We start from the raw sequence: 27445 nt of genomic DNA on the forward strand, positions 1-27445 counted from the left end.
TTAACTCTTGTCTGTGCCACACGGGTTGGGGACAGGGCCCCCTTTACGTCACAGTCTCCTCACTTTACACCAGGCTGTCTTCCCTGCCGCCACCTGGGCCACTGTAGACCCGGAAGTGCTCCGAGGGTCTTGCGGCAGCAATTAAATGCTCACAAATTCCTGGCAGATTTGGGGAGGGGGCCCCATCCAATCGCCAGGGGATGAGAAGCGAGAAGTGCAATCCTGTCACGGCCCCGTAATGGGGGGCCAGGAGGTGGAGAACCGAAAATAGTTGGGAAACAGTGCCAATGAGTACCATGGCAGATCGCTTTTAAAGAAAAACAAAGTTATTAGGAATACAGGCTTCACTCTGTGAAACACCGACTTCAGAAGAAAAATGCTTTTGGGTTCAAAGTATGATTGCCCCCAAATTTTGTGTTTATGCCTGCTGAAAAATAAATAATACTTTGATCGAAACATAAACAATTTAAAGTTCCTATGGAAAAAATAAGACCCATCTCCCAGTCAGAGGCCGCACTTCCGGGTGGACTGGGAGCAGGAAGAAGACTGTGCCCATGGGGACAAAGCTGGGGAACGTCCTAGAAATGGAAGGGGTGCCAAGGCCATCCAGGCCTCTCCACGCATGGCCAGCAGGCCAGAACCAGCTCTGCACAGGGGTTCGGACAGAGCACCCTGGAGAGAAAGACGCCTGTGGGCACAGCTGATGAAGCGTGCCGGGGGGCCGTGCCCGGGGAGACCCGGTGTGAAGGCAGAGGAGCGGGACCCTGTTTCCTGAGAAGACCAGCAGAAGCGCGGCTGGCAGCTGGCCCCACCTGAGGGCTCTATAAGAGTACTCTCCTGGACTCCCCACCCCCATGGCCCTGGGCACTTGGGGGGGTGTCTGACTGGCCAGAGAGGGCTGCCGGCGCTCCCAGGCCCAGGCAGAAAGCCCCTACCAGGAACGTAACTGGACAAAGTCACCATGTCGCTCCTGATGTCCTGCAGGCCCCTGAATGCCTGGGAAGACAAAGGTAACAGAACATGGGGGCCGACCCCCGGCCAGTGCAGAGGAAGGCCACATGGTAACGGTCTATCACTGTCTTGTCAAAGACCGTGTTCTTGTTAAAATCCTTCAGGAGCATCCAGAAGACTCAAAAGAAATGGTGATAAGGATGTTGCTTGTCAGGGAGCCCAGGTTTCTGCCTGTGTCCAAACACTGGGTGGCTCTGTGACACCTTTCGGAAGGCAAAATGGTGTAAAGCAAAGAAGCGATTGCCTTGGGACACATCTTGCTAACAGATGCACAGAACAAATGGAGATGAAGCCCAGCCGCTCACAGACCCAGCTCCCACGTCGGGGCCTGACGCGGTGCAGAGTGGTCTTCTGGGGAAGTTTTAGAACTCAGAGTGCGCTTTCTTCTTTCTTTCATCTGTTTTAACACCTCTCCTATGACCCACCCCTGCAAAAAAAAAAAAACCCTGTCAGATTTGTTTTTAAGAAACAAATGTTGCAACGCTTGACCCACAGCTGCAGCCCGTTAAGCTTTGCTGAGACTGCGGCTGCCCTTGGGGCCCTCCTGGGACCTCCAAAGAGAGGCCCTTTCGCTCTTCTGGGTGGCCCACCCATTGTGCTGGGGAGGAGGGAGCATCCGTGCAGAGTCTTCATCCTAACGAAAGAGCTGGCGGGGCCCAAGGTCAGCCCACCCGCTCAGTCCAACACAGAAGCCACAGGCATCCCTGGAGCCCTGAGATGGGGCCGTGGGAGCTGAGCTGGGCTGTGAGCGCCAGCTGCTCAGGCACTTTAGTGGTGCTGTGTCACCTGAAGCACAGAAACTGTCGCAGTGATGATTTCATATGGGTCATGCGTTGACATGGTAACGTTGTGGGTAGACTGGATTACATGGTATGTAGTAAAATTAATTTTGCCTGTTTTTTAAATGATTTTATTCATGTATTTTTTAGAGAGGCAGAGGGAGAAAGAGAAGCATCAGTGTGTGGTTGCCTCTTGTGCGCCCCCTACTGGGAACCTGGCCCACAACCCAGGCATGAGCCCTGATTGGGAATCGAACTGGTGACCCTTTGGTTCGCAAGCTGGCACTCAATCCATTGAGCCACACCAGCCAAAGCTAATTTTTGCCTATTTTTTTAACCTTTAAAAAAATGTGGCTTCTAGAAAGTTTAAACTAACACATGTGAGTGACTCACATTGTTTTCATTGGATGACCACAGGGCTTATTTTTAACTACTTCAATAGGCCCTAAATACTGATGATCATTTTGATATGGCTAGTTCTTTCTCATACGAGCTCTTATATGGTAACTGTTTTATCTACTCTTGTTTTAAAGTATGAGGAGGTGTGTGAACCTTCCCAAAGCACTGTGGGTAATTTGGCGAATTCTCTTTTCTGGATGAGAGGCAGCACGGTTGCCACCTAGAGGCAGGCCGCAGCTCGGTGGTGTCAGGTGCTGACTCCTGGGCCTACCGTCACTGACTCTTGTCTGACCAGTGGGTCCCCCAGGAGGAGGTGGGCGGGGGGACCTGGGTCCCCCACAGCAGTCCCTGGGCCATTCTGGCCCCATTGCCGTCTTCTGGCCCCCCCACGCTGGTGTGGAAGACCCGGGGGTAGTCTAGTGCCGCCACTGGTGAGGGAGCCAAGGCTCAGAGTTAAGGGACAGACTCACGGAGGCAGAGGGCAGACTGACAGCTGTCACAGGGGAGGGGGTTGGAGGCCAGGCGGAAAAGGTGAAGGCAGTGAGCAAAGAAACAAACTCAAAGACACAGACAACACCGTCTGGTGATCGCCAGAGGGAAAGTGGGCTGGGGGAGGCAGAAGAGGGTAAAGGGGAGATGAATGGAGATGGAGGGAGACTTGACGTGGGGTGGCGAACACACAGTACAATATATGGGTGATGCATTATAGAACTGTGCACCTGAAACCTATATAATTTTATTAACCAATGTCACCCACATAAACTCAATAAAAAATTTTGCACTAAAAAAAACAATAAAATGCTCTGAGTGAAATATGCTGTCTCTGGCCTGACCTCGGCGGGGTGTCTTTCCTTACCAGAAACCCGTCCCCATCAGGGGTGCTCTGAATACCGTATTTATAACAGAGAGCTATTTATAATGCCTTTCTCTTTCTTGGCCATTTAAATTAAAATGTCAACTTGAAGAACTGTTTCAGAAAAACACCAGGAAGCATTGTAAACAGAGTTGGATTAATCAAGGAAAGATGAATAAAGTACTCTTTTTGACAGAGGGAACATCCCTGTTGACATAAAACAGTCTTGGCAGAGGTAAGACCAGGAAGAGACAGGGAGAGCACATGGGGGCCAGGCCAACAAAAGGGAGCGACACATGCCATCGGACCCTGAGCGACCCATGCCATCGGACCCTGAGCGACCCATGCCATCGGACCCTGAGCAGAGCCTTTTTCTGCAAGTAGCATTGCCGCTCACAAGCCTCCACACTGACAAGTGTCTCCAAAAGCATTTTCCATCTCCTTTCGCTCCAAGTCAGGGTGGGCATGAACCACAGGTGACACAGATGTATGGCCAAATGCAAGGCTGTGCCAGAGTTTGAAGGCAGCACTCTGTGAGGTCCATTTATATGGAATTGTAGAAGAGGAACACTGTCATGATAGAAAGCAGGTGGGCGTGGCCAGAGGCTTAGGGGTCTGGGGGGAGGATTGACTGGGAAGAGACAACAAGAAACTTTTTAGAGTTGTGGGAATGTTCCAGATCATGATGCTGCCGGCGGTTACGTACCTCAACACATTCACCAAACTCATTCGCGTGTTCGCTTAAAATGCCCGAATTCTATTGGGTGTAATTTATATGTATCTCAATAAAGCGAATTGAAAAGGACATTCAATAACTCGGTATAGCATTTCTGTTCTTTTGTATCGGGCTCAGACTAGGTAAAATGTGCCCACCCTTGGTTGATAGAGAATAAGCACAGCTGAATTTCCGAACATGGAGCTGGAAGTTGGGAAAGGTCGCCAGCAGCAGGCGTCAGGGCACAGGGGCGGCCAAAACCTTACCAGGCGGAGACCGCCCAAGACACAGCTGGTAGCCTCTCTGGGCCCTTGGACACCCCTAAAGTGGGTCATCTTTCACAGTACCTGTGTCACTGGGGAGAACACGCTAGTAAATCAAAGACCAGCTGGATTTGTTCTCGAGTTGGCAACATGCTGACTTGCTTGGAAGTACTATTAATCCTTTCATTCACTGGGCAGGCAGGGCTGGTTTCGCCGCCCTGGCGACCTCCCCTGGTTATCGGCGCTGCGCGCGGTCCATCCGCGCAGGATGCACCTTCCGCATTCCGCCTGTGCTGCGGCAGGGCGGTGGTCACGTGACATCCGGATGTCACATCTTCAAACTTTGAAATTAAGACGAATACCAAATAGCTTTCGCTGCATGAACCAGAGTACGGAAGCAATTATTTTATCCAAGACAGAATTATTTTGCCTAAAATACTGAGTTATTAAAGAAAAAGCATTGTTCTCGACTGAATTCTCCAGATCACTCTGCATTTGGCAACAAGTGCGAGAACAGCATCTCAGTTGGGCCTTGACCATGAGCACATTTCCTGGCTCATGTCTCTGGAGTTCTCAAGTTACAGAAGGGCCCTGAGTCGGCCAGAATTGGGTCTTAATCTCAAGAGTGGCTTTCTCCCTCTGGACTCTGCTGACAGGGCAGCTCAACTTTATGGGGCTTCTCTCCTGGGTGTAGGATGGCTGTGGAGGTGGGTCTGAGCCCACCATCACCTCATTAATTCCCTGAGCAGAGAGAGAGAGAAGATTCCTTTGGGAATCTCTGACGTAAGAGCAACGCAAGATCTTCCCAGAAGCTCTTTTTTCATTGGTTCAAATTGGGTCACGTGTCCATTCCTCGCTGCTTCAGCGTGGGTCACATGTCCAGTCACTGCAGAGAGGATGGACTGAGCCTTAGACAATCAGGCTTCCCTACAACTGGAAATAGTCAGCTTTCCCGAGAAGATGAATTGTGTGTGTGTGTGCATGTGTGCAGTGGGGGTTCTGTTAAGAGAGAAAAGGGGAGAAAGATGATGAGTCAACAGCAAAAAAGATACACTAGTGTCTAATTTAAAATTTATGAACTTTTTTCCTTATTATAAAAAAGTCATATAGGTTTCAATTTTAATTTTAAAAGAATATTTGTAGCCAAAAAGAAGAAAGTAAAATCCCTCATTATTCCACTGCCCTATGAGAACTGTTGATGAAATGATACAAATGTACTTTTAAACAATAAAATGAACATTGTACTCTGCATACCTTTAAACCAGTGTTGCATGACGGTTAGCAATGTAGACTTGGGCATCAACCTCTGGGTTCATCTTACTGTGCGCAGGCCCTCATTGGGTAAACTACTTCATTTTGTCGTTGGCCCTTGAACAATGCACGCGTGAACTGTTTGGGTCCACTACACGAGGATAAGGGGACCCAGGCTGTTCATTAACCAGCTGTGTTTCCCATTCAAGTTTGGGAGTCCATGTATGCCCAGGGTGGATGTAAGTGGTACACCGGTTTTTGACTGCGTGAGTCGTGGGCAGCCCTAACGCCTGCATTTTTCAAGGGTCAGCTGTAGTTTGAGCAGAGACCTTAGAGCCTGCAAAACCAAGAGTACTCACTACCTGCTTCTTTACAGGAGAGGTTTGCAGACCTCCAGGCTTGACCATCAGATCTCTGCTGGGTTGTCGAAATCTACCATGTTGTCATTCTGCGGTCACAGAGTGACTTGACCAGTCTAGAGACCTGATCAGGAAAAAAGTGACATCAGAAGAGCTGACAGGAAGGCAAGATGCGGTGTTAGTTGATCACTTCAAAACAGCTAAGAACCATGACTGGCTGTGCTTGGGGGCCGTTACTGAGTAAAATAAAGGTGACTTGAGCACACGCACCGTGACACCACAACACCGCGTGAGGACTCTGGACAAAGTGGTGGTTCACGGTCAAGGTGGGACAGTGGGTCGGTGAGAGATGTCATCATACTACTCAGAATAGCACCAATTTAAAACTTATGAATTGTTTATTTCTAGAATGTTCTTATTAACATTTTCGGACCGTGGTTAACCACAGGTAACTGAAACTGTAGGAAGTGAAACCACTTAGAAGGGGGGGCCATGATGCTAATGTCACAGAGTTTTGATGAAAATTAAATGAAATCCCAGAATCTAACCACTATTGTATACTCAATAGAAGTTAGCCATTTTTGCCCTGGCTGGCGTAGCTCAGTGGATTGAGCGCGGGCCTGCGAACCAGACAATCCCGGTTCGATTCCCAGTCAGGGCACATGCCTGGGTTGCAGGCCGGTTCCTTGCAGGCTAACTACCAGCAGGGGATGCACAAAAGGCAACCATACATTGATGTTTCTCTCCCTCTCTCCTTCCCCTCTAAAGATAAATAAATTAATTAATTTTAAAAAAAGTTAGCCATTTTTATATAAATAATGTATAGAAACTATCTGTGAAAATCATTCTGATAACTGACAATATAACAATGTGCTGCTATAATATACTAAATTCTTATCCTGCACTTTTGGTATTTGTGCCTTCTTTTTGGAGCAGTGAAGGTGGAGGCAGTTTTAAGAATCCTCCTTGAGAGGCCTTAACATTTAGAAGATCAGCTCAGGGAGCAGCTTGGCGGCGGCTGCTCAGCAGGGCACAGGTCGGCCTGCAATGGAAACAGAGACACAAAATAATTCGTGACAACGAAGAGAGACATGTCTCTCCAACATGTGCACCTGGAGGCGAGGAGCCCAGCTCTGGAGGGCGGCTCTGCTCTGTGAGACCTTCCAGGACCCGGGTTCCATTTGTCTTGTTTCCGCACCGTCCCCTGTGATAAGTTGCGTGAATGAAGCCGGCTCACCTGCACCTTCTTGTCCCTTCCTTCAGGAAGGGGAAGACAGTGAATGAAGAGCAAGCCATTTCTTTTCTAAAGGATGAGACCCAGAACTACACACGTGGTTGCCACCTCAATAGTGAGACCTTAGTCACAGGGCCACCCAAAGTTGAAAGAGAGGCTAGAAGATGTGACGTCAGTGGGGCAACCATGTGCCCAACTAAGTTTCAGGGAATTCTGTTTTCAAAAGGGAGAGGAAAAGAGCAGATGATAGAATCGGTTAGTGGTCTTGCATGAGCATTGTTGTGAAAGCTATTACTGTTCCATCAACTCTAAGACTATTGATTTTGAGACACATCCTCATTTTATTTATCACTAAGAAAAAAACTGTGTTATTTAAACTCTGACTCATTGCTTTCTTACCAGCTCAGTTGTAGGACATATCCCAATTCAAGAGATGTTAAAATGTGAAAAAGGCATGTCTTGCAACAGTGGAAATAAAACAGTGAAAAGACTTAGGAAAAGAGCGCCATCTAAAGACGCTCATTTTGCAATCTTCTGTGTTCTGTGTGTGTCCGAGTTTTCCTGGGGCAGGTGTAGGCTGGAGATATGGAGCACTGGGTGACCGTTGCATGGGATGTTTAGAATAGCTGCCTGACCATTATCAGTGTGAATCTACTCAAAGTCAAATTCCTGTCCCTGCTGGTAGGGGAACTTTAGGCTCAAAGACCTGGGGAAAACTTGCCCAGATTTCTACCCAATCTGGGCCAGAGCTAGAATCGAGTTCAACAGACAGTGGGGGCCAGACATGGCCAGGGCATCTGGCTTCTTGTTTCAACATCCAGTCATCAGCCAAACGTTGGGTGAACCCGAGGCACTTTTCTGGGTGCACCCATAGTCCCGAGCCCATGAAGGGGGAGAAGGAAGCAGTACGTACAAGGTGGTAGGCTCAAGGACAGAGGTCTGGCGAACAGAGGCCCAGATTGGAGTCATCGGCTCCACCTGAGGCTAGCGAGGACCTCCCTGTGGAGGTGAAATCAGGACTGGGTGGGTGGAAGGGCCCTCTGAGCAGAGGTCTCAGAGTGTGTGAGCTCGCGGAAATGGGAAGCCACTGTCTTTCGGGGAATGGTGGCGTTAGGGTTCCTTTGGTTATGGAGGGTTTGCTGTTCAGCACTGTCTCATTGCGCCTTACACGTAGACGGCCAACAGCGATCTTGGTTTCACTCAGTTAAAGAAAAGACCAACTTCAGGGATGGCCAAAATGGAATGAACTGAATTCTTCGGGATCAGAAAGATGCTGGATGAACAGATGCAAAATGATACCTTGGGTGCCACGCTTGCTCTTGAACTTAACATGACTCTCTCTTACTTGTCAACATAAGGTTTAAGGGTTGAATAGATTAAGAAACACTCATTTGGATCCCACTTGCTTTGTCCACTTTTATGCTTGTTTTCTCCCATGTAATAAACACACAAATGTATTTGACTTTGAACACGCCCGTTTTTCCTTGTTTACCCAAAGCAGTTTAGCCTGCAGTACTGCTAATATTAGCCTAAGAGGAGATTCTCAGTGCAGCAGCTACATCTTTGTGAACTTGACCTGTTGAAAAGGCTGGAGAACCAAATGTTTCACCCTCAGTTTTAAGATGCCAGTCACGGTGAAAGTTCCGGGTCCAGTAAAGTCATCGATTCAGTAGCTTTGAACCTGGTCAATGACAGTTCTGTGATATGCAAGTGTTCTTTGCCGTATATTGCCACTGAAATCTGTTTCTCTTGTGTAGATCACTGTTACAGATGAGGAAGTTAGTAATCCATCCTTTTTAGATCTGGTGAGAACTCCCCAAATGAGGAAGTGCACACTTATTCTTATGTTTGCTTGGTAAGTTTGCCTCGTGATGGATTCAAAAGCTTGTGTCAGATTTACGCCGCGCCCCTTCCCTCCGGTTGGGCTGAAGTCGTCTCTTACTTGCTCTCCACTGTCTCCCGGTGTCGCCGCAGGTTCACCAGCGCATTGGTGTACCAAGGGCTGGTCATGCGCCTGGGCATCGTGGGAGGCAATCTCTACGTCGACTTCTTTATCTCCGGGGTGGTGGAGCTGCCGGGAGCCCTTCTGATCCTGCTGACCATCGAGCGCATTGGACGACGCCTTCCCTTTGCAGCCGGCAACCTCGTGGCAGGGGTGGCGTGCCTGGTCACGGCCTTCCTACCTGAGGGTAAGTGTCTTCCGACTCGGCCTGGCAGCCGAGAACTTGACAAGAAAGCTTACGTTGAAAACAATGTGAACGGCACCTGGGGGAACGCTCGTCCTTAGGAAACATGGCGTCGCATCGCAGTCCCTGGGCGGGGACACGTCAGTGGTGTGTCAGCTGATTTTCCACTTAGTCCCAGGAAAGATTCTCAAGTGTGAGAGAGTCGTTCTACAGACCCCTCTGGTCTCCCCCTTTCTGGGTTCACGTAGGGGTGTGAACGAGTGAAATCTGGCTCGAGGTGATGTCATTTCCTTTTGACCACCTTTATTGAGCTGACCTGTGATAGCATGGCCAGGTTCAAGGCCCTTCCTGAGCGTCGGCCAGGTCGCCGGCCCCACGAGAACACAGAGGGGACAGAGGGGCAGAGACGGTTCTTGACTGCCACAGGTTCCCGGCCCAGGAAGGGATCAGATGCTTCAATACTCTCCCAACTCACCATGAAAGAGGAAATGGCAGAAGTGGTTACAAGATTGAGAAACGGCAGAAGAATCCCAGTAAAGAGGTGTAAGGAGGCATTCATCTGGGGGGAGTCGGGAAAGCTTCCTGGAGGTGGTGGCTCGGGGCGTGGAAGAAGGAACAGGGAGGCGCCGGGCAGAGGGGGTGGCTGCCAATGACTTCTCCAAAGTGGAGTGCGGTTCCTGGGAGCAGGGGTCGCCTCTGAGGGGTCAGAACCAGGAGTTCTTGATTGTCACTATTATCCAGGTGAGGAACAGAGGGGTCATCTGTCACTAGTGGTGATGAGGGAGGGGTGGCCATCGGTAGCCACAGCAGTCTGGACAATGACCATGAGGGAGAGATGCTGAGAGCACAGACTAAGGGAGTGGCAGTTGGGTGGGGATGGGACAGGGTGGTTTCAGAGACATTTCCGGGGTAGATTGATTTTTGGGGAATTGATGGTTGGTTGGGAGGTGGCAAGTGTCTCCAAACACACAGCGAGCACACCCCAGATGGCATCTGTCACCGTGTACACCAGTGTGGGACTTGGGGAGCCTTCAAACTCCCCAGGAATGTGGGAGTTGCAGCAGGTTAATCGTTTTTGGCTGGTGGGGGGGTGGGCAACAGGAGAGCTGGGTTCTCTGGGAGCGTCAGCACGACAGGCTGTTTGCTTGCTTGTTTGTTTCATTTTGTTGAGAATCCCCTGAGGACCAGGAAAGATTTGATAATATGTGGAAGTCAAAGCAGGCAGGTATTTATAGATGAGTTTATGAAGTCCCCAAACATCGGGCAGAACCTATTTGAATACAATTACGGAACTGCCTATCTTTAGAACAGAAGGGGAAAAGGATGTAAAGTCCTGTGTGTCACTGGAACAGCTGGTGATCAGCGGTGCTGACAGGCAGCGTTCCTCTCAGCGTCCCAGACTGCATTAGTTCCCTGGGGTCGCAGTCACGGAGTTGCACAATCCCCTCCCGGCCACTCCCCAGCTCCTGGAGGTCACCAGCATTGCTGGCCTCCGACCAGTCTCTGCTTCCGTTTTCACGTGACCTTTCTGTGTCTCTTGCCTTAACTGTCTCATCTGCAGAGACCCTACTTCCAAATAAGGTCACATTCTGAGGGGGGACAGTATTCAGCCCAGTACACTGTGGTAGTAATACGTTCTGAGAGGGGTGGAATCTGTAAGAGCTATTGGCCAAAACAATCTACTTGTACCTATTCATTGTGGCCACTAAACCAGGATTGGGGCTTGAGTATGAGTAAGATATTCATAATTTCTGTCCTCGGGGGTTAAGTGCAGGGTAAGTGGAAGGGGGACATATCAGAAATGTAGGAACTCCCTCTTTTTATTCCATATTATTTTTGTAGCACATGCTTTGGGGTTTAATTTAAAAGTGGGGTTCCCTAAGACACGGTCCTCTGTTCCCATCACCTGTGCAATAAAGAACTGAGTGGTCACTGGGTGCGAAGCCAGGGAAGTGGGGAGAAAGGCTACTGATGTAGTTAGTGCAGCCTGTCAGCTCAGGATGGCTGCAATGGGCGCTGCCTCCAGGGTGACCCCAGAAAGCAGGCAGGACCCCAGAAATGACTCCTATTTTGGACACATTTTACATATGTGGTCTGCAGATTCAGCTGTTTTTGTCATCACGCGTGGGCTGTGATTGACCAGAGGGAGTTTCAAATCCCAAATGCGCCTCGTGAGCGCCAGATCCTGGCAGGCCCCTCCCGGCAGCTGGCAGCCCTTAGATCCGCTTAGAGAGCAATCGGCCTCACCGTGGGGGCTTTTCAGTTAAGGCCGGTGAGACTTTCCCCGCAGTCACCAACTGGAGATGCTGGTTGGTCTTTTAGAGGAATTGGCTCTAAAATGATCTCCAAAAAGCAGTTTAATCAGCTTCCCCTCCACTACGCACAGCTTCTCAGGGTCTGAAGAATGAAACTGCAGGAAAAGAGAGAGTGTTCTGGCTGTGTGTGTCCTCACCCAAGACTCACGGCTTTAGGTCAGAGCTTTGAGCTGTACAGTCTGAAACACACAGAGCTTTCTTTGCCCGCCCCCTTGTCCGCCATCTTTAATTTGGGTTTTTGTAGGATGGCTCCAAACCTGCCACTGTGGGTCTGTCTTGTACTTTGATTTCTCTTTAAGTGAAAAGTACGTTTATGTATCTTAATTTATATATCTCTATTAGGAATTTTCACCAAATTTTATTTCAGAACTCAGAACAGATGGTATGTTCAGAGGAGATGCAAAATTATGTTTATTTAAAATCTTGCATTTCCTCTTCAAAAATTAAGCTATTATTCCCAGTAATCCCTAGAAGCTTGACCAAACCCCCATTCAGAGGGGCCTTCTTTTTCTGAGTCTGCCTGACTCTGGAAGGCAGTTCCAGCCTCAGTACTCATTTTTAAATTGCCTTGTGGTTTTTTTTTTCTTTTTGGTCATTACCATCACAAGATGTCTATTATCACTCCACCATAAATTCAGCACATTACTGGGATGATGGAGAGTATTTGTATAATATTCACACATCAGTTACACTTTCTAATAAACTGTTTTTGATTCATTCTTCTGATGAGAGAGTGTGGTGCCCTCGGGCCATCTGCCATGCATTTCCACACAATCCCTGTCACTGTGTAAGGGCAGTTCATTCAGTCCTGGCCTCTGCAGCTTGGCATGACTGAGGGTCTTTCAGTTTCAGGTCACCACATAGGACCATCCCCATCTCCTCAAGGGTGTCAGTGGAACAGCATTTTCTGAATGATTTTCTGAATTCACTGGATGTTTTTTGTGGTGTGCATGTGGCGTCGTAATTTGATTTTTGTCTAGTTCTTCCCAGCAAACTGTCCTACCTCAGCTGTAAACTTAGTTTGTCGCCTCAGTTGTCACCAGGACCGCAGAGTGGTCGTCATTCAGTAGAGAAGCCTGTAGTGCGAGGACCTGCCCAGGGTGAGGACGTTACCCAGACATTGGCAGGCAGCCTCCTCCTCACAGTCCAGGAGCAGAGGGGTGCCTGGCCGGGCAGGGCCCACGGGGTCGGGCACCAGCTTCCAGGCTCCCACACTCCATCCCCCAGCGCCAGGCGACAAAGCGCCTGCTCCCTCAGGGAAGCGGAGGACGCATTTCCTAGTCCCTGTCCCTGGCTTTCATGAGGAAGTGGAGTCTAAAGAAAACCCATGTTGGGGACTGGACGTTGGGGACTGGACTTCAGTGCCAGAGCAGGCGGTGGCCAGTGCACCAGCCCAGCCCGGCTGTGCCCACGCCCTGGTGGGACCATCACACGAGCGCTTCGGGTGGCCTGACTATGGAAAACCATCAGTACACCGGCTGGCCTCAGCCAGCCTGAGGTCTAAACCCAAGGAATTGGGGCCTCCTTGCCACGGCCTGCGTTCCTACGCTGTGTTGGTCTCTGCGTGCCCTCCCAGACAACTGTTTTCGTAGTGGGCTTTAGCTTTTTTTATCGGCCGATTCTTCTCTAGAGAGAACAGGCGTCGATCCACTGAACTCCATCCTCTCCTCTATCCTCCTCATCCACTCCTACTTTTCTACTAAAAAATGTATGTGTTCAGGAAAGCGCAGTCGCCCTAGAAGACAGAAGGATCGTGCAGTGCGGAACGAGCCCTGATACGCGTTGACTATACAAGGAAAGGTTTCTCGTTCAAAGCTGGGAGGCAGGCCTGCCAAGTACAAGCTGCCCCTGTGCACACCGACTGAGGCCACGGGAAAGGGGGCCAGGCACTCCTGGGCTCAAGGACCCCCGGACTCTAACCTTTTAGGAAAAGAACGGTCCCTCCTTCCCTTAAACATGAAAGCAGGAAGGCGTTTTATAGAGAACATGGGGCGCCTCTCCCCAAAGAGCTTCTGCAGATAACCGGAGGAGTGGCATTAAATCAGTTTATCTGTAAACAAATGAGTCGACCAGTACTTAAGAATCTGGCTCTTCTGGATAATTCCTTGGGGAAAGTACCAAGCCTGGGGACGAAGTGAGGAAGACAATGGGTGACCCACGTAGCGATGAGGGGCACCAAGCACGTGCCTCGCATTGTTCTATGACACTGTACCGCAAAGCACGCCCCCTAACTCCCACCTCCCAATTCTCTGTGTTTCAGGAAGCGCATGGCTGAGGACCACGGTGGCCACCTTGGGGAGGCTGGGGATAACCATAGCCTTCGAAATCGTTTATTTGGTGAATTCAGAGTTGTACCCAACAACATTACGGTAAATTTTTTTAATTTATTTTATTTTTTTTGACATTACGGTAATTCTAACGTATGTGGTGTGGTTTCTCCCGTGTGTTTGGAGTTGACTTAAAAACTGTGAAATAGTTTCCTTAGCTTAATGACCCATTCACTTGGGCCAAACCCAGCCTTAAAGACAACGTGCTTTGAATGCAGCCTCTCTCCGCCTTGCGGTAGTCCACATTTTGTGATAGAGTATCTCTCCTGCCTGTCTCGTCATACCCAGCCGTGGTAGCATGGCACCGCTCCTTGGCAGCCTCAAGGGACAGGAGACGCAGCCTTACCCACATGTGGAATGGCCGGATCCACACAGTCTGCTTCTGGGGGTGACAGAGTGGTCGTTTTCTAAGTTCAAACCCGCAGAAATGGGAAGCACTGTTACAGCTTCTTTATCACTTGTATGCCTGAATATTTTGCATATCTCAAAGTCATTTAAATATTTTTCCATTTAAAACCATTGTTTTCTCTACAGAAACTTTGGAGTTTCGCTGTGCTCGGGTGTATGTGACTTTGGGGGAATCATAGCCCCATTTCTGCTCTTCCGACTAGCCACCATCTGGCTGGAACTACCTCTGATCATCTTCGGTGAGCACTCACCGGGCTTGCTGCCCTCACACGCACGCACCACGTTCTCTGCGTCATTAGGCTTAGTATTAATGACGGGCGCTTAGTATTTTTATGGCAACCCTTTCAGTTTTGAGGAGCCAATCTGACTACAATGAAATGTGACGCCCTAAGTGCTGTAAATCGACGAGACATGAAAGGGCTGTGATGAGCAGTTTTCAACTTAGCTTTCTTTGTTTAGGTTCTCAGTTCAGTGCTTCAAGACTCGTGTATGATATTGGGAATAATTGAATGCCAACGGTGTTCATGAGACCAAAGTAGGCCTTCAGTGTGTTGAAAAGAAGCCTAAGATCAAAGCATGTTATTAAATGTTCCATGTCTGTCGGCCTCATATCTTCGTTTGCTCTGATGCTTAACACGCAGGGCTAAAGGCACAGAGGACACAGACCCCTCGCACGTCTAACGTAGCCTCTTCAGTGCCCCCCACTTCACCCCTCCCTCCTCCCTCTGATCTTCCTAGAACCCATGAAGGGGTAGGATGGTAGCGTTGGGAGGGACCTTTAAATCATGTGCTGCTCCACCTTTCTGCCTGACCCCGCCCCTCGCCCCTCCTCATCAAGAAAGGATACAGGTTGGCCCTACCGCAGCGAACTTTCCTCCGCCTCTGCTTCCTTTTTCACCCACTGCTCACCATTCAAACGACAAGGAAAACACTAAGTCCGAGAGAACGCATATGCGCGTAATGCAAAAGCCCGATGGTGCTAGGGAGGGAAAGCCGGCCTCTAGCCCGTCCACACCAGTGCAGTCAGTAAAAGAACATTTCAGAGAATGTCCTGGGATCTGATCACTGAGCCCAGTGTCAATTCCATAGCCAGCATGAACAGGCAGACTTCAGCCAAGACGGAGCAGTCTCGGAACCCAGTCGTTAGAGGCGGTGGCCCGGCCTGCTGCGAGGGCCACTGGGCAGTGCTGGAATGTGGGCCCTGCCCACGCAGAGAGAGCCAGGTGTCAAACACAGCAGTGATTAAGAACAGAAGCAGATGAAAACACTAGAAACAGATAATACAGACCCAAACCTCACCGATCCCTGATTCATTGACACGCGCTGGTGTCGGTGTTCCTGAGGTTATTTCCGTGTTTGCATCTTTGTGGCGGGAGCTCTATGACGTGGCGCGCTGCTGCTCCTCTCTTCCCAGCAGCTTGGTCAGCGATGTCACGGTGGTAATCGGCACTGTCGGTTGAGGGGAGATATTTACACCATGGCAATGGGCAGATGCTACAAACCAGGCCTTTCCTTTCTGGAGAGCTGGGTAGTAAATATTCACAAGCACGTCGTGAAGATAAGGTGTGGAGAAAATAGTGGGACAGGGTTTCAGGAATTTCGACTCAGAAGAACAGAAAAAGGGAGGATGGTAAACAGGGACGTGGGGTTGATGGGAGGGTCTTGAAGGGTGAAAGGTTGGAGTATGTTCCGGTGCCTTCACCGACAGGCTAAGGTCCTGGAGAGGGGGTTAATCACTTCAGTGAAGGGCCTGAAAAAGCCTCCAAGAGGCCGACCTTGGCAGAAGGGACAAGTCCTACGGTGGCCATGCAGAGGGGTGAGGGGATTGAGGGGAAGCCATGATGTTCTAGGGCCAGTGAAAGGACATGGAGGGGACACCTCTCTGGTGGCTTCTGCATTCCCAGGAAGTAGGAGATGAGGACATCTCTGAGCAGTAGGCACTGAGTAGGCACTCAATAAATAATTATCCACTGGGTGCACGGGTGGATGTCTGCCGAGAGCCCAGGGGCGCTGGGACTCCCCAGGGTTTGAGGAAGGTGAGGAAATGGTGGCAGAGGAAAGCTGCAGAGCCGGCCGGGGTCACCGGGGGCGGCTGCGTCGAGGGTGAGCACCCGCTGAGGCCCGTGAGCCGGCTGCTTCCAGAGCCAGTGGAGGAGCGAAGGCTGGCCGTGTGTTCCCAGTGGTGACACCTTCCCTGTTCCGTAGGTGTCCTGGCATCGGTCTGCGGCGGCCTCGTGATGCTGTTGCCTGAAACCAAGGGCATCGCCTTGCCAGAGACGGTGGATGATGTAGAAAAACTTGGCAGGTACCGTGTGAAATGTAGCGCCTCCTAAATTAAAGCAGCATTTCAAACCACCGGGCAAGGGATGGTATAGAGACAGTTAAATGCCCATGGAGAGAAAAAGAATATAAAAGAATATTAAATTCCTGGCTCACATCCTAAGCAAAAATTCAAAGTAGCTGTAAGATATTAATGTAAAAGAAAAAAGCTATAAGTGAATGTGTATTTTTTTTAAAGGTAGTTATAAAGAGGGGAACATTTCCAACTAAGGTTTTGAAACTCAGAGGCAACCTAAAGAAAAGGGATAGATGGTTTGACAAAGTAGAAATAAGGTAAATGTTCATCAGTAAGCAAATAATTGTAAGAAATAATATATTTATAATATGAATTACTGTACAGAGAGTAAGAGAACTAAGATGTGTCTGTCTGGAATTAAATGGGAAGATTTTCAAGATTAGATTACAAAGCAAAAAGGCATTGAAAAATGTGTTACAGTATTTGTTAAAAAATAAAACCAACAGAGATTTCTCTCTGTAGCTAGATGAGAAGATAGTCGATAGAGGTAGACAGATAGATGGATAAATAGACAGATGGATAGATGATTATGATAGACAGACAGACTGATAAAAAGAAGTGAGGGGACTGGAAATATCAGGGGACACTTTGTAAAGTACACGGTTGTCTAAACGCTATGCTATATACTTAAAATGAATACAAAATAACGTTGAATGTAAAACTATAATTGGAAAATAAAAATAAGTCAATATTTTTTAAAAGCAGCTGAGAGAATGAGAGAGAAGGAGATTGAGTTTTGGAGACATGTGTCTAAATGGTGTGCGGGGAAAGTTAGTATCTAACCAATATATAAAGATGGAGTATATTTTTGTCATACTAGCAAAAATTCACATTACATCAGTTCTAATTTTCTAGGTTTGAAATCTTTCGTAATAAAAAGTCGGGAAGAGAGGTTATGAATGTGAGAGTGAACAGGAAAACATCTGGAATAATATTTTATACTCGGCGGGGATAGACACAGGTGGGGACAGGGGGCGGAAGGCAAGGCATCCATGTTACACTCTATACACTTCCGTATCGATTTTTTAAAAAAATTACAACACGTTGTCTTGTATTATCTGTGTAATTTTTAAAGTCGCTGAACAGTTAATTTCAAAAGTAAAAAATGACTTTTTCTAAACGATGACCTGGACATGAAGGGTATGGCTCTCTAATTTTAAACTAATATATCAAAATATTTACGAAAAGACTGAAAGGTTAGCAACGTCGTTCACTTTTTCTTCACTTGTATGCTGGGAAGAGTAGGCACACTTTCGTAGGTGCCTGTGTGATCGATGGTTTCGCACGTGTCATTTTATCTAAAGCACTGTGATTTGGGGAGAGGAGTTCGCATCCTCACTGTCTCATGTACTAGGGTAACTGCGCTCAGATTTCACAGCTGGACCTGCTAGGCCTGGGGTGGGTGCTCAGGCGTGGCTCCGTGGTTTGTGTGGATTTGTTATTCCGTGCTGTGTTCTACTTGATTAAGACTTTCTTCAGTAGTGAGTATCCCGTAGAGGAATGGAAATTTCTCTCCTCATACCCTCTCTTGATGCAGTGCCCTCCCCCTCCCCAGAGGTAGACCACCCTTGCTAAGGGTCTCACGGGTGCTTTACCAGACCTTTAAAATGTATGCAGTGATTTTACTCTCCTGTTTTGTGATGCTATTTGGAAATACGAGATTGATTAACCATTCCAGGACGCTCCTAAGAAAGGCTCCCTCGGAACCAAACCGCCAGCCCCTCTCCCAGCAGCTGACTCCTGGCAGGAGTGGCCAATCCTGGATCGGGTGGTCGTTTGTTTGGAAGTGCTTGGGACTGGCTCATCCCTCACCCGAAGCTCTGCTTGCATTTCACTCTCAAACGACGCTGCCAGAAGTTTGGGATGAGGTGGGAGAGTGTCCTTAAGCCCTGGCATTTTGTAAACTAAAATTGGGAAAAGATTAAAAAAGGTATTAAAACACTGTGAAGCCCCCTGAGTGTCAGGCCACGGGCAAGTCTTGCTTCATCCAGAAAGCAGAAACCCAGCAGGGCTAAATCTATCATCACCGACAGTTTCTTGGTAGGAATCAGGGTCTGGGGCCAGGTCAGGGTAGGGGGTGTCCAGTCCTGCCACCCTGACCCCAGCAGTGCTACTAGAAGATCAAGGGGAAGGAGAACATTCGAGAAGCTTAAATGAAGCCGTGGGGAATGGTGAGAATGGAAATAAGGCCATCATACAATGAGATGTTCAGACAGTCAGGCTAACTTCTCATAGGCTGATGTGTTTCGGGGCTGTTACCGGGGAGAGCATCCCAACCAGGATTGCGGGGTCAGAGGTCAGGAGTTCAAGGCTGTGCCTCGAGTTGTTAGGGCTTCCGGACTCCACCCGGGTCTGGGTGCAGATTCTTCCCCACCCATCTCGGGGACAGGGCTGCAGCGGGGCTCCTTCCGTTCCTCCCCCTGTGCTGCTGCTTGTTTGAACAGTGGGAGCCGTGCATGTGTGCACAACCCCCAAACCAGTCGGGGATCAGCTCCTCCACGTCCTCAGGGAGAAGTGGAGGGCACCGGGTGATAGGAGGTCAGGACTCACCTACCGAGTTAGCCACTGAAATCAGAGTGAATCACCGGGAGAGGTGGGGCTTTGGAGAGGAGCCGGGGCGTGAACGCTGTGCAGGGAAAATCAGCCTCAGACGACAGAGGAACGGGAAGACATACCAGCCAAAGTTCAAGTCGCACAAACTATTTCTAATTTTTCCTATGTTTGTAACTTTTTGTAATTAAAAAAATCTGATAAATTGTTAATTATGCCTAGTCCCTACCCCTTGGGAAAAAATCTGGTAAAAGCATGATTTACAGTTTTATAAGTTAAGCACTTTAATCATATTTCATAGATGTTGACTCTGGAAAAAAAACTATTGCTCACCAAATCTGGAAGCATTTTCCTTCTAAGAGTGCACTTGATTGTTGTTTATCATTGCTGCTGTTTCGTGTCGTCGTTGTCAGTTCATTTCCAAAGCCTCTGCTCCCAGCAGAACTTCCCGAGGCAAGTCCTCACCATGCCAGGGTCCAAGAGCCGGTGAGTGCGGGGCTGGGCCCAGGGGCTGGGTTGCCTCTGGGCCGGTTTTCCATGTGAAGTCCCGCCTAGGTGTTGGTCCAAACCAGATCCACTAGTGAGTAAGTAACGAGAAGACTTTTTCTCTGCGGTGTAATTTTTAACGAGGGCTTTCTCTTTTCTCCTTTGTTTTGTTAGCCCATATTCCTATAAGTGTGGCAGGAAAAAGAAAACCCCAGTTTCCAGCTCTCACCTTTGAGGCCCCTGTCAAGGAGGAAAGGGAGGAGCCCCTTGGGCGACCCCCAAAGACCCGGAGTGCCCTGCAGAGACATGTGTGTCCACTACTCCAGCCGTGTGACTCGGTGCAGCCCCAGCTGTTTTCAATGCTCCACAAAGACATTGGCACCATCCGGGGTAGTTTTCGTCTGACATTGGAGGAAAGGTGTCTTTCTGACCTTGGAACAGTGCCTCTGACCCACCAGTTACAGAGAGACAAGAGACGCCCCCTTCCAATCCCCCCGACAGCTCCATTGGGAACATGGGAAAGTGCGCAGAACCGGAACCCCCGAAGCTGACCAAGGAACCAAGGCTCTGGCCTGGACGTCGGAAGGCTCCTGGGATGGTGAAGCCTCGGCATTTCACAGGGAAGACCTGGGACAGGCAGGGCTGAGCCTTCGCTGAACCTCCTCACCTCGAGCTCTGGGAGCCCCGGCAGCGTCAGGGGTGCAGGCGAGTTTGGGCCTCCTTCCACAGATAAGCGCAAGTCAGCTGAGGAGTTGATTATTACAAAGCCAGGTTGAGTCCCAAGATGCCAGGAGGGTGGTTTTGGTCCTCACTGGGGGGACACTGGGAGCCATACATTCTTTACTGAACAAAACCCATGGGTTGTGAATGATTTCATGAGCTGTAGGACTTGAACCGTAAAGGGATATTTATCTTATATGTGTGAGTTCAGTTCTCTGACGGTGCCCATGGTCAAGGGCGAAAAACACGGATGGTTCTCTTTCTACCTGGACACTTGTCACTTGTTTCGGCAACTAGCTTACATTTTAGTGTAAAAGAAAAGGTCACTTCTCTCCATGCTTGGAAGAATTAGCAGAGACATCATAGGTGACTGTGTTGATGCTAACAAGGCCCTTGATCTTCCTTTTTTGTTACTGGGACTTTGGAATGTGGAGCTTAAACACACACACACACTATCGTTTTCCGAGGTTCTGCCGCGGATGTCCGCCTTCTTGCTTGGTATACTTTCAGATTCAGTATCTACCGTATGCAGAATTTTTTTAGTGACTTACTCTGTGTAGACAGGCCAAATGGGCACCAAAGGGAAGTCTTGCCAATGGGGGACAGCTCTCTGTGAACACGTGACAGGCTGTACAAAGTGTGTGCTGACTGCAAACCAAGCCCTTTTCTGCCCGAGGCCCGTCGGAAGCCAACACGAGAGCCCTGTTTCCTGTTGGAGCAGACATGGTGCCGCCCTTGCTGTCCCCTCATCCACTTGCTTTGCGTTTCTCTGTGCTGCAGGGTGACTGTCACCTTTCAACTGTATTTTGAGTTGAGACTTTGGTTCTGAGAACAATAAAAATTTTGAGTTGTCAAGAACAATCAGCGTTTGCCCCTTCTCTTCCTTCTGACCACGTGGCACTGTAAAACCCCATTCCTGCGTGACAGTGTGCACCGCACACCGGGGCAGCTAGTTGCTGGCGGAAATTGTGGGGCCCGCCTTCCACATATGTCTGTCCCTCCTCCGCAGGCCCTCGGCAGCTTTCCTAGACTCTACGTGACCCAGATGACCTTCGGGCCCTCAGCCGGTCTTGTGTTTGCACTTCCACCACCCAGCTTGCTTCATGATATACAACTCCCTGTCCACGGTCCCCAGGGCTGGGCTCAAGTCAGACCATCAGTGACAGATTTCACTCCCAAGAACAGAATTTGTTCTTGCGACTCCCGTAGGTGTTGCAGGTTTGAAAACACTCTTCTTGGTGCCAGAAATAAAGACCTAAAGACACAGGTCAAGCCGCCTTTCACCGATGAGGTAAACGCGTGGGTGACCTATGGGGACTTCGCTGTGGCCTCACAGGCTTCTCGCCCTGCATGCAGCAGCTCCTTACGAGAAGGAGCAAGATCCCGTGTCTGTTAGCCCGACACTCGTTAAAACCAGTCGGATGAACCAAGAACATGAAAACCATGAAAATCACAAAATTGAAGTAAAGACAGAGTTTATTTTCAATGCATGTCATCTCTGTGGCCGCACTGCCACGGAGCCCAGCAGCCCGTGCACGGGAGACATTTATCCACAATCCTACACGCACTGAGGTCCGGCAGCCGTGGAGCTAAGTGCAGGCCTCAGCTCAGTAACTGTCACTCGTTTTTCTGAGCGCGTTCAATCCCCTACCCACGTTCCAGCCTCTGACACCTGGATGCCTCCCTCGGTCTCCCATGCAGTTAGTTGCTTCTCATTACTCCTTCAATCCAGCTGACAAACCTGGAGACACGAACGTAGACGCCAGGCTTATTGGGTTGTGCGCAGCCAAGGCCCCAAGAAGTGACTCCTTGTAAAATGTACTTGTCCTTCTCGAAGCAGACCAGAGGCCCTCCGCTGTCCCCCTGCAAGGGAGGGAAAGGCCGTGTGAGGACTGACCAGCAGCTTTTCACTGTGGGGTGTTGCGTTTCCCCAGGGGACGTTTTTTGAGTATTGGAGCACTCTGTTCACGTCAGAGAGGTGTTGACCCGCCTATTATTTGAACGTCTGCTGTGCTAAGTGAAGTAGCACCAAAGCCAACTGATGTTTGCTGGGGAAAAAGCTCCTTGTGAACCCTGAACTCTTCCCTTCCTGCCCTGGGGTTTCTCTTGGGCAGAGGCACCCTGAGAACTGCTGTCCAGGGGAAGCAGCTGGTCCTCTCCTGTTTCCTTGCCTGCTTTCCTACTTACTGGGAGGGCCGCCCCACACCCGCCCCCCCCCCCGCCCCCGCCCGGACTCCTGGAAGACGTGTGGGTGGAGCCAGAGGTGCAACCTCACCACTCCCTTATAACCTGTCTGGAGCTCAAGGTCCATCCACACCATCTCAGAGGATCTGAGTCAGCATTCGGGGGCACACCCGAAGGGCTGCAGGGCACCGCTCAGAAGGCGGCCTTTGGCTGGCTGGCAGACCCTTCTCGGATCTGCTGCTATGGGGCTGAAATGTGTAAGGGCCCAGACAGGCCAGCACAGAATTCCTCACCTGGCAGCTGTCGGCACCCCCTTCCAGGAGCCCTGCGCAGAGCTCAGTGGTCTGGACCCTCCCGTTCAGGTGCTCCTGGCGGTTGCACACTTTGTTCTCGATCACTGGCAGCTGCGCTTCCTTGAGGAGGCCGGCGCCGTAGGTGCCTGTGTTTACGGAGATCAAAGACACGGTTACTGGATCCAAAACGCACAAGCGGGGAAAGTTCCAGAACAACAGAGGGGCGATACTAGATCTCCTGTTCGCCCCCGAGACTGGACAAGCGTTAGTTCCTAATACGCGGACTCCTTTCTGTTTGACCCTTGAGAGTGCAAACATTATATACGACTTCGTGTTCTCAAGTCCTGGATTTAATAATCAGGTTTTCTGTGTGGGATTTGGGGGTTTGTGTGTATTTTCATTTTTTTCTTTCTTTTCTCTTTTTTTTCCACTATAAAGAGCTTATTTTTTTTTAGTAAAGAACAATTGAGAAATATAACTGGTACTATTTTATATATTCTTTTTCAGGCTTCTTAAAATATATTTTTATTGATTATGCTATTATTGTTGTCCCATCTTTTTCTCTCTTTATTCCCCTCCCTTTATTCCCTTTATGGGTACAGGAATGGCCCTGTACCCATTCCCCACTTTAGTTCATGTCCATGGGTCGTACATATAAGTTCTTTGGCTTCTCCATTCCCATACTATTCTTTTTTTTTTAAATAGATTTTATTTATTTATCTTTAGAGGGGAAGGGAAGGAGAGAAGGAGAGAAGGAAAGAAATATCAATGTAAGGTTGCTTCTCTCACGAGTCCCCCTGCTGGGAACTGGCCTGCAACCCAGGCATGTGCTCTGACTGGGAATCAAACCTCGATCCTGTGGTTCGCAGGCCCGCGCTCAATGCACTGAGCTACACCAGCCAGGGCCCCATACTATTATTCTTAACCTCCCCCTGTCTATTTTGTACGTATCATTTATACCTCTTATTCCCTGTACCTTTTCCCTTATTCTCTCCCCTCCCCTGCTCCTCTGATAACCCTCCCTGTAATCTCCATTTCTGTGAATCTGTTTCTGTTCTAGTTGTTCGCTTAGTTCAAATTTTGTTTTTATTTTTTTTTAGGTTCAATTGTTGATAGTTGTGAGTTTGTTGTCATTTTACTGCTTATATTTTTTATCTTCTTTCTCTTAGCCAAATCCCTTTAACATTTTGTATAATAAGAGCCTGGTGATGATGAACTCCTTTAACTTGACCTTATCTGGGAAGCACTTTATCTGCCCTTCCATTCTAAGTGATAGCTTTGCTGGATAGAGTCATCTCAGATGTATGTCCTTGCCTTTATGACTTCAAATACTTCTCTCCAGCTGCTTCTTGCCTATAAGGTTTCTTTTGTGAAATCAGCTAGTAGTTTTATGGGAACTCCTTTGTAGGTAACTGTTTTCCTTTCTCTTGCTGCTGTTAAGATTCTTGCCTTATCTTTAATCTTGGGTAATGTAATTATGATGTGCCTTGATGTGTGCTTTCTTGGGTCCAACTTCTTTGGGACTCTCCAAGCTTCTTGGACTTCCTGGAAGTCTGTTTCCTTTGCCAGATTGGGGAAGTTCTCTTTTATTTTTTTCAAATAAATTTTTAATTTCTTGCTCTTCCTTTTCTCCTCCTGGCACCCCTATGATTTGGATGTTAGAACATTTAAAGTTGTCCCAGAGGTTCCTAAGCTTCTTCTCATTTTTTTGAATTCTTGTTTCTTCATTCTATTCTGGTTGAATGTTTATTTCTTCCTTCTTCTGTGATCCATTGATTTGAGTCCCAGTCTCCTTCCCTTCACTGTTGGTTCCCCTTATTTCACTTTTCAAATCCTGCACTTTTCCCCCTATTCTGTGACCATACTCACCCATTTCTGTGAGCATCCTGATCACCAGTGTTTTGAACTCTGCATCTGATAGGTTGGCTATCTCTTTGTAACTTAGTTGTAATTTTTCTGGAGCTTTTTTTTTTTTTTTTTAGATTTTAAATATTTATCTTTAGAGGGGAAAGGAGAGAGGGAGAGAAACATCAATGTATGGTTGCCTTTGGTGTGTCCCCTGCTGGGAGTTGGCCTGCAAGGAACCGGCCTGCCACCCAGGCATGTGCCCTGACTGGGAACCGAACCGCGATCCTCTGGTTCGCAGGCCTGTGCTCAATCCACTGAGCTACACCAGCCAGGGCGCTGGAGCTTTGATCTGTTCTTTGATTGGGGCCTTTTTTTTTTTTGGTCTCCACATATCTATTAGGTAGTCAGGGGCAGAGCCTTAGGTGTTCATCAGGGCGAGGTGACCCATGTCACTGCGTTGTGTCACTGAATGTGGGGGAGGAGTCCAAGAGAGAACAGTGCCTTTTGCTCAGCTCTCCACTGGCTTTCAGTCACTTCCCCCGCTACCCACAAGCAAACCGGGCTCTTCTGGTGCTGATTCCCAGGTGGGCGGGTTTGTGTACATTGTAAGACTTTGTGAGTCTCTCCAGTGAATTCTTCAGTGAGACTGGGAGTTTCTCCTGCTGCCCCAATCCCCACAGGTTTTCTCAGTCAGAGGTTTGGAGGCTTTATTTCCCTGCACTGGAACCCTAGGTTGTGTGGTTTATCTGCATGCAAATGTCGGACTGCCTGGTCCACCAGCCACCTGCCCCGGTCCTCCAGCTGCTGCCTTGACCAAGGTCCTCCCTGCCCGGCCGCCCGTCTCTGCCCCTCCTGCAGGTCTGGATGAATGTTTCTTCTTTAACTCCTTGGTTGTCAGACTTCCATACAGTTTGATTTTCTGGCAGTTCTGGTTATTTTTTGTTTTTAAACTTGTTGTTGTCCTTCTTTGGGTTGTGAGGAGGCACGGTGTATCTACCTACACCGCCATCTTGGCTGGAAGTCCTCTTTCAGTCTTGTGATAGGCTTCCTTGACGCCTTCCACTACACTGAACAACTTTATACCCTAATTTTTTCACTCAACATTACCTAACAAGGATTTTGTTACAATGTTGCAATCTTCATCATTATTATTTTAGTGGGAAGTGACTGCTTAGTGGGTATGAAGTTTCCCTTTGGGGTGAGGAACATTTTCCAGAAATTGTGGTGTCGATTGCACAACACTGTAAATGTGCCAAATGCCAGTGAATTGTGCACTTCAGAAATGGTAAGTTTTGTTATACGTATTTTACCACAACCCTTCAAAAAGAATAGCTGTCATTTACTGAGAATTAGCGTTTTCGGGCACGAGCTCATTACGCGATGTGGCTGACTGACTCCCTCTCCTGAAACGTGTTCTTCTGAAACCGGCACACCTGTTTTTCCTGCTGCCAGTTGAGGAAACTGAGGCTCAGAGAGCGCGCAACTTGTCCAGGTCTCCTGATGACAGGGAGAGTAGCGAAGCTGGGCGTGCAAGCTGGTTTTGTGACGTTGTTGCCCAAACTCTTCCCACCATGCTCATTGGCTCCTACAGCTGTCTCTAGTGTTCTACATGTTCGTTCATTCATGCACTTTACTCATATTCCTTAGTATTTTCTTCAGTCTGAATTCCCAGAAATTATACACACATATTTATGGCCCCCCCAAAGGATCGCCCAGTGATTTTCTAAAAGGGCAGTGCCCACTGTCACAGAAAAGAGGTCACTTCACCACATCCTGGTGGGTATTTATGTTTTAAAATTATTTTTCTAATATAATAGGTGGAAATTGTCCTAATTCATTTTTTAAATTACATTTCATGTTAAAAGACAATGTAAGAAATATTAATAACTTATATTTCTTGTATCTCTCTCTCTCTCTCTCTCTCTCTCTCTCTTTTTGGTGAAAAACTGCCTTGTTTTTAACTTGGGCAAATGGAGATGGAGCACTGGCAAAACTGCCGGAGAAAATGCGGTTTTTCCGAATGGACACCCCCAGGGACACCCCCAAATTGCGCAGTTTTCCAGCTCTGCAAGCCCAGTTTCACCAGAGGTTTGCAGAAATCTTTGCTCTGTGAGCACGGAACAGCAAGGGATAGAGCGCCATCTCTTCTCCAAAGACCTCCAAGAACTCCATTCTGTCCTCTCTAGATCTGCAAGCCTGGCTGCAGTTGCCTGGAGCTGTGGGCGGGGGCAGCCAGGAAGGAGGGCTTGTCCCAGGAAGTGCTGGGCAGCGAATCCCTCCGAGGGAGTAGGTGTGTGGCAGGAGCGGCCTTCTCAGTTATCAGGTCCCCCAGGTGTCCTGCTTGGACTCTGCTTTCTGAGCAGGACAGACCTGCAGGCGCTGAGGACAGACCTTCTGCTGGTGCTGGAAGCTGATGTGCTCTGTGTAGACGTGCTGCCATCCTGTGGCCACAGTGGGAATGGCACCTCTGGAGGCTGGAAGTGACTTTGGGACCAGAAGCCCTGAGGGGACTGCACAGGGAGAGGAGCAGGACCTCCTGAAGTGCCTGTGATTGCTGATGACATGCTGCCAGAATGGGCCCCTCGGGGCCACACGCCTTGTTCTGGGACACAGAAGAAGTCGGGACAGCCTGGAGACAGAAGGGGAGAGCAGGAGAAGGCTGGCCCCACACCAGGAGCTGAGAGAACAGGACTGGTCCGAGGTCATTGTTGACGTGGAGGAAAATTCTAGACACCTGACTCAGACTCTGTGACAACCCCTGGCCCAAGGACTCTGCTGAGGACCGTTTTCTCAGTGGACGTGTGAGCTTGGCCAAGAGAGACGGGGCAGCCGGGCGAAGGGGGCACTCAGAAGAGTGTGGGTGGTGGGTGGGACAGAGGAACAGCCACTGGGCTGGGTGGGCAGGCTC

The 27445-nt window shown here is 49.0% G+C and overlaps 2 protein-coding genes across 2 annotated transcripts in view; one reads left to right on the forward strand and one right to left on the reverse strand.

Moving 5' to 3' along the window:
- The window catches only part of SLC22A3 (solute carrier family 22 member 3), a 74399-nt gene extending 53326 nt beyond the window's left edge, over positions 1-21073 (forward strand). The window contains exons 6-11 of the mRNA XM_037058919.1: positions 8622-8719; positions 8839-9053; positions 13626-13734; positions 14227-14339; positions 16306-16405; positions 19667-21073. Of these exons, the coding sequence (XP_036914814.1) occupies positions 8622-8719; positions 8839-9053; positions 13626-13734; positions 14227-14339; positions 16306-16405; positions 19667-19727 (696 nt within the window). The 3' untranslated portion in view covers positions 19728-21073. The remainder of the gene's footprint in view (positions 1-8621; positions 8720-8838; positions 9054-13625; positions 13735-14226; positions 14340-16305; positions 16406-19666) is intronic.
- A 599-nt stretch (positions 21074-21672) lies between these two features.
- PLG (plasminogen) overlaps positions 21673-27445 on the reverse strand; it is a 39912-nt gene continuing 34139 nt past the window's right edge. Inside the window, exons 18-19 of the mRNA XM_037059044.1 lie at positions 22690-22835; positions 21673-22075 (exon numbers count right to left, since the gene is read on the reverse strand). Coding sequence (XP_036914939.1) covers positions 21914-22075; positions 22690-22835 — 308 coding nt within the window. The 3' untranslated portion in view covers positions 21673-21913. The remainder of the gene's footprint in view (positions 22076-22689; positions 22836-27445) is intronic.

Source organism: Sturnira hondurensis, unplaced genomic scaffold (assembly GCF_014824575.4).
Source record: "Sturnira hondurensis isolate 20B ecotype Veracruz unplaced genomic scaffold, ASM1482457v3 Scaffold0000167, whole genome shotgun sequence".
NCBI classification, from domain to species: Eukaryota; Metazoa; Chordata; class Mammalia; order Chiroptera; family Phyllostomidae; genus Sturnira; species Sturnira hondurensis.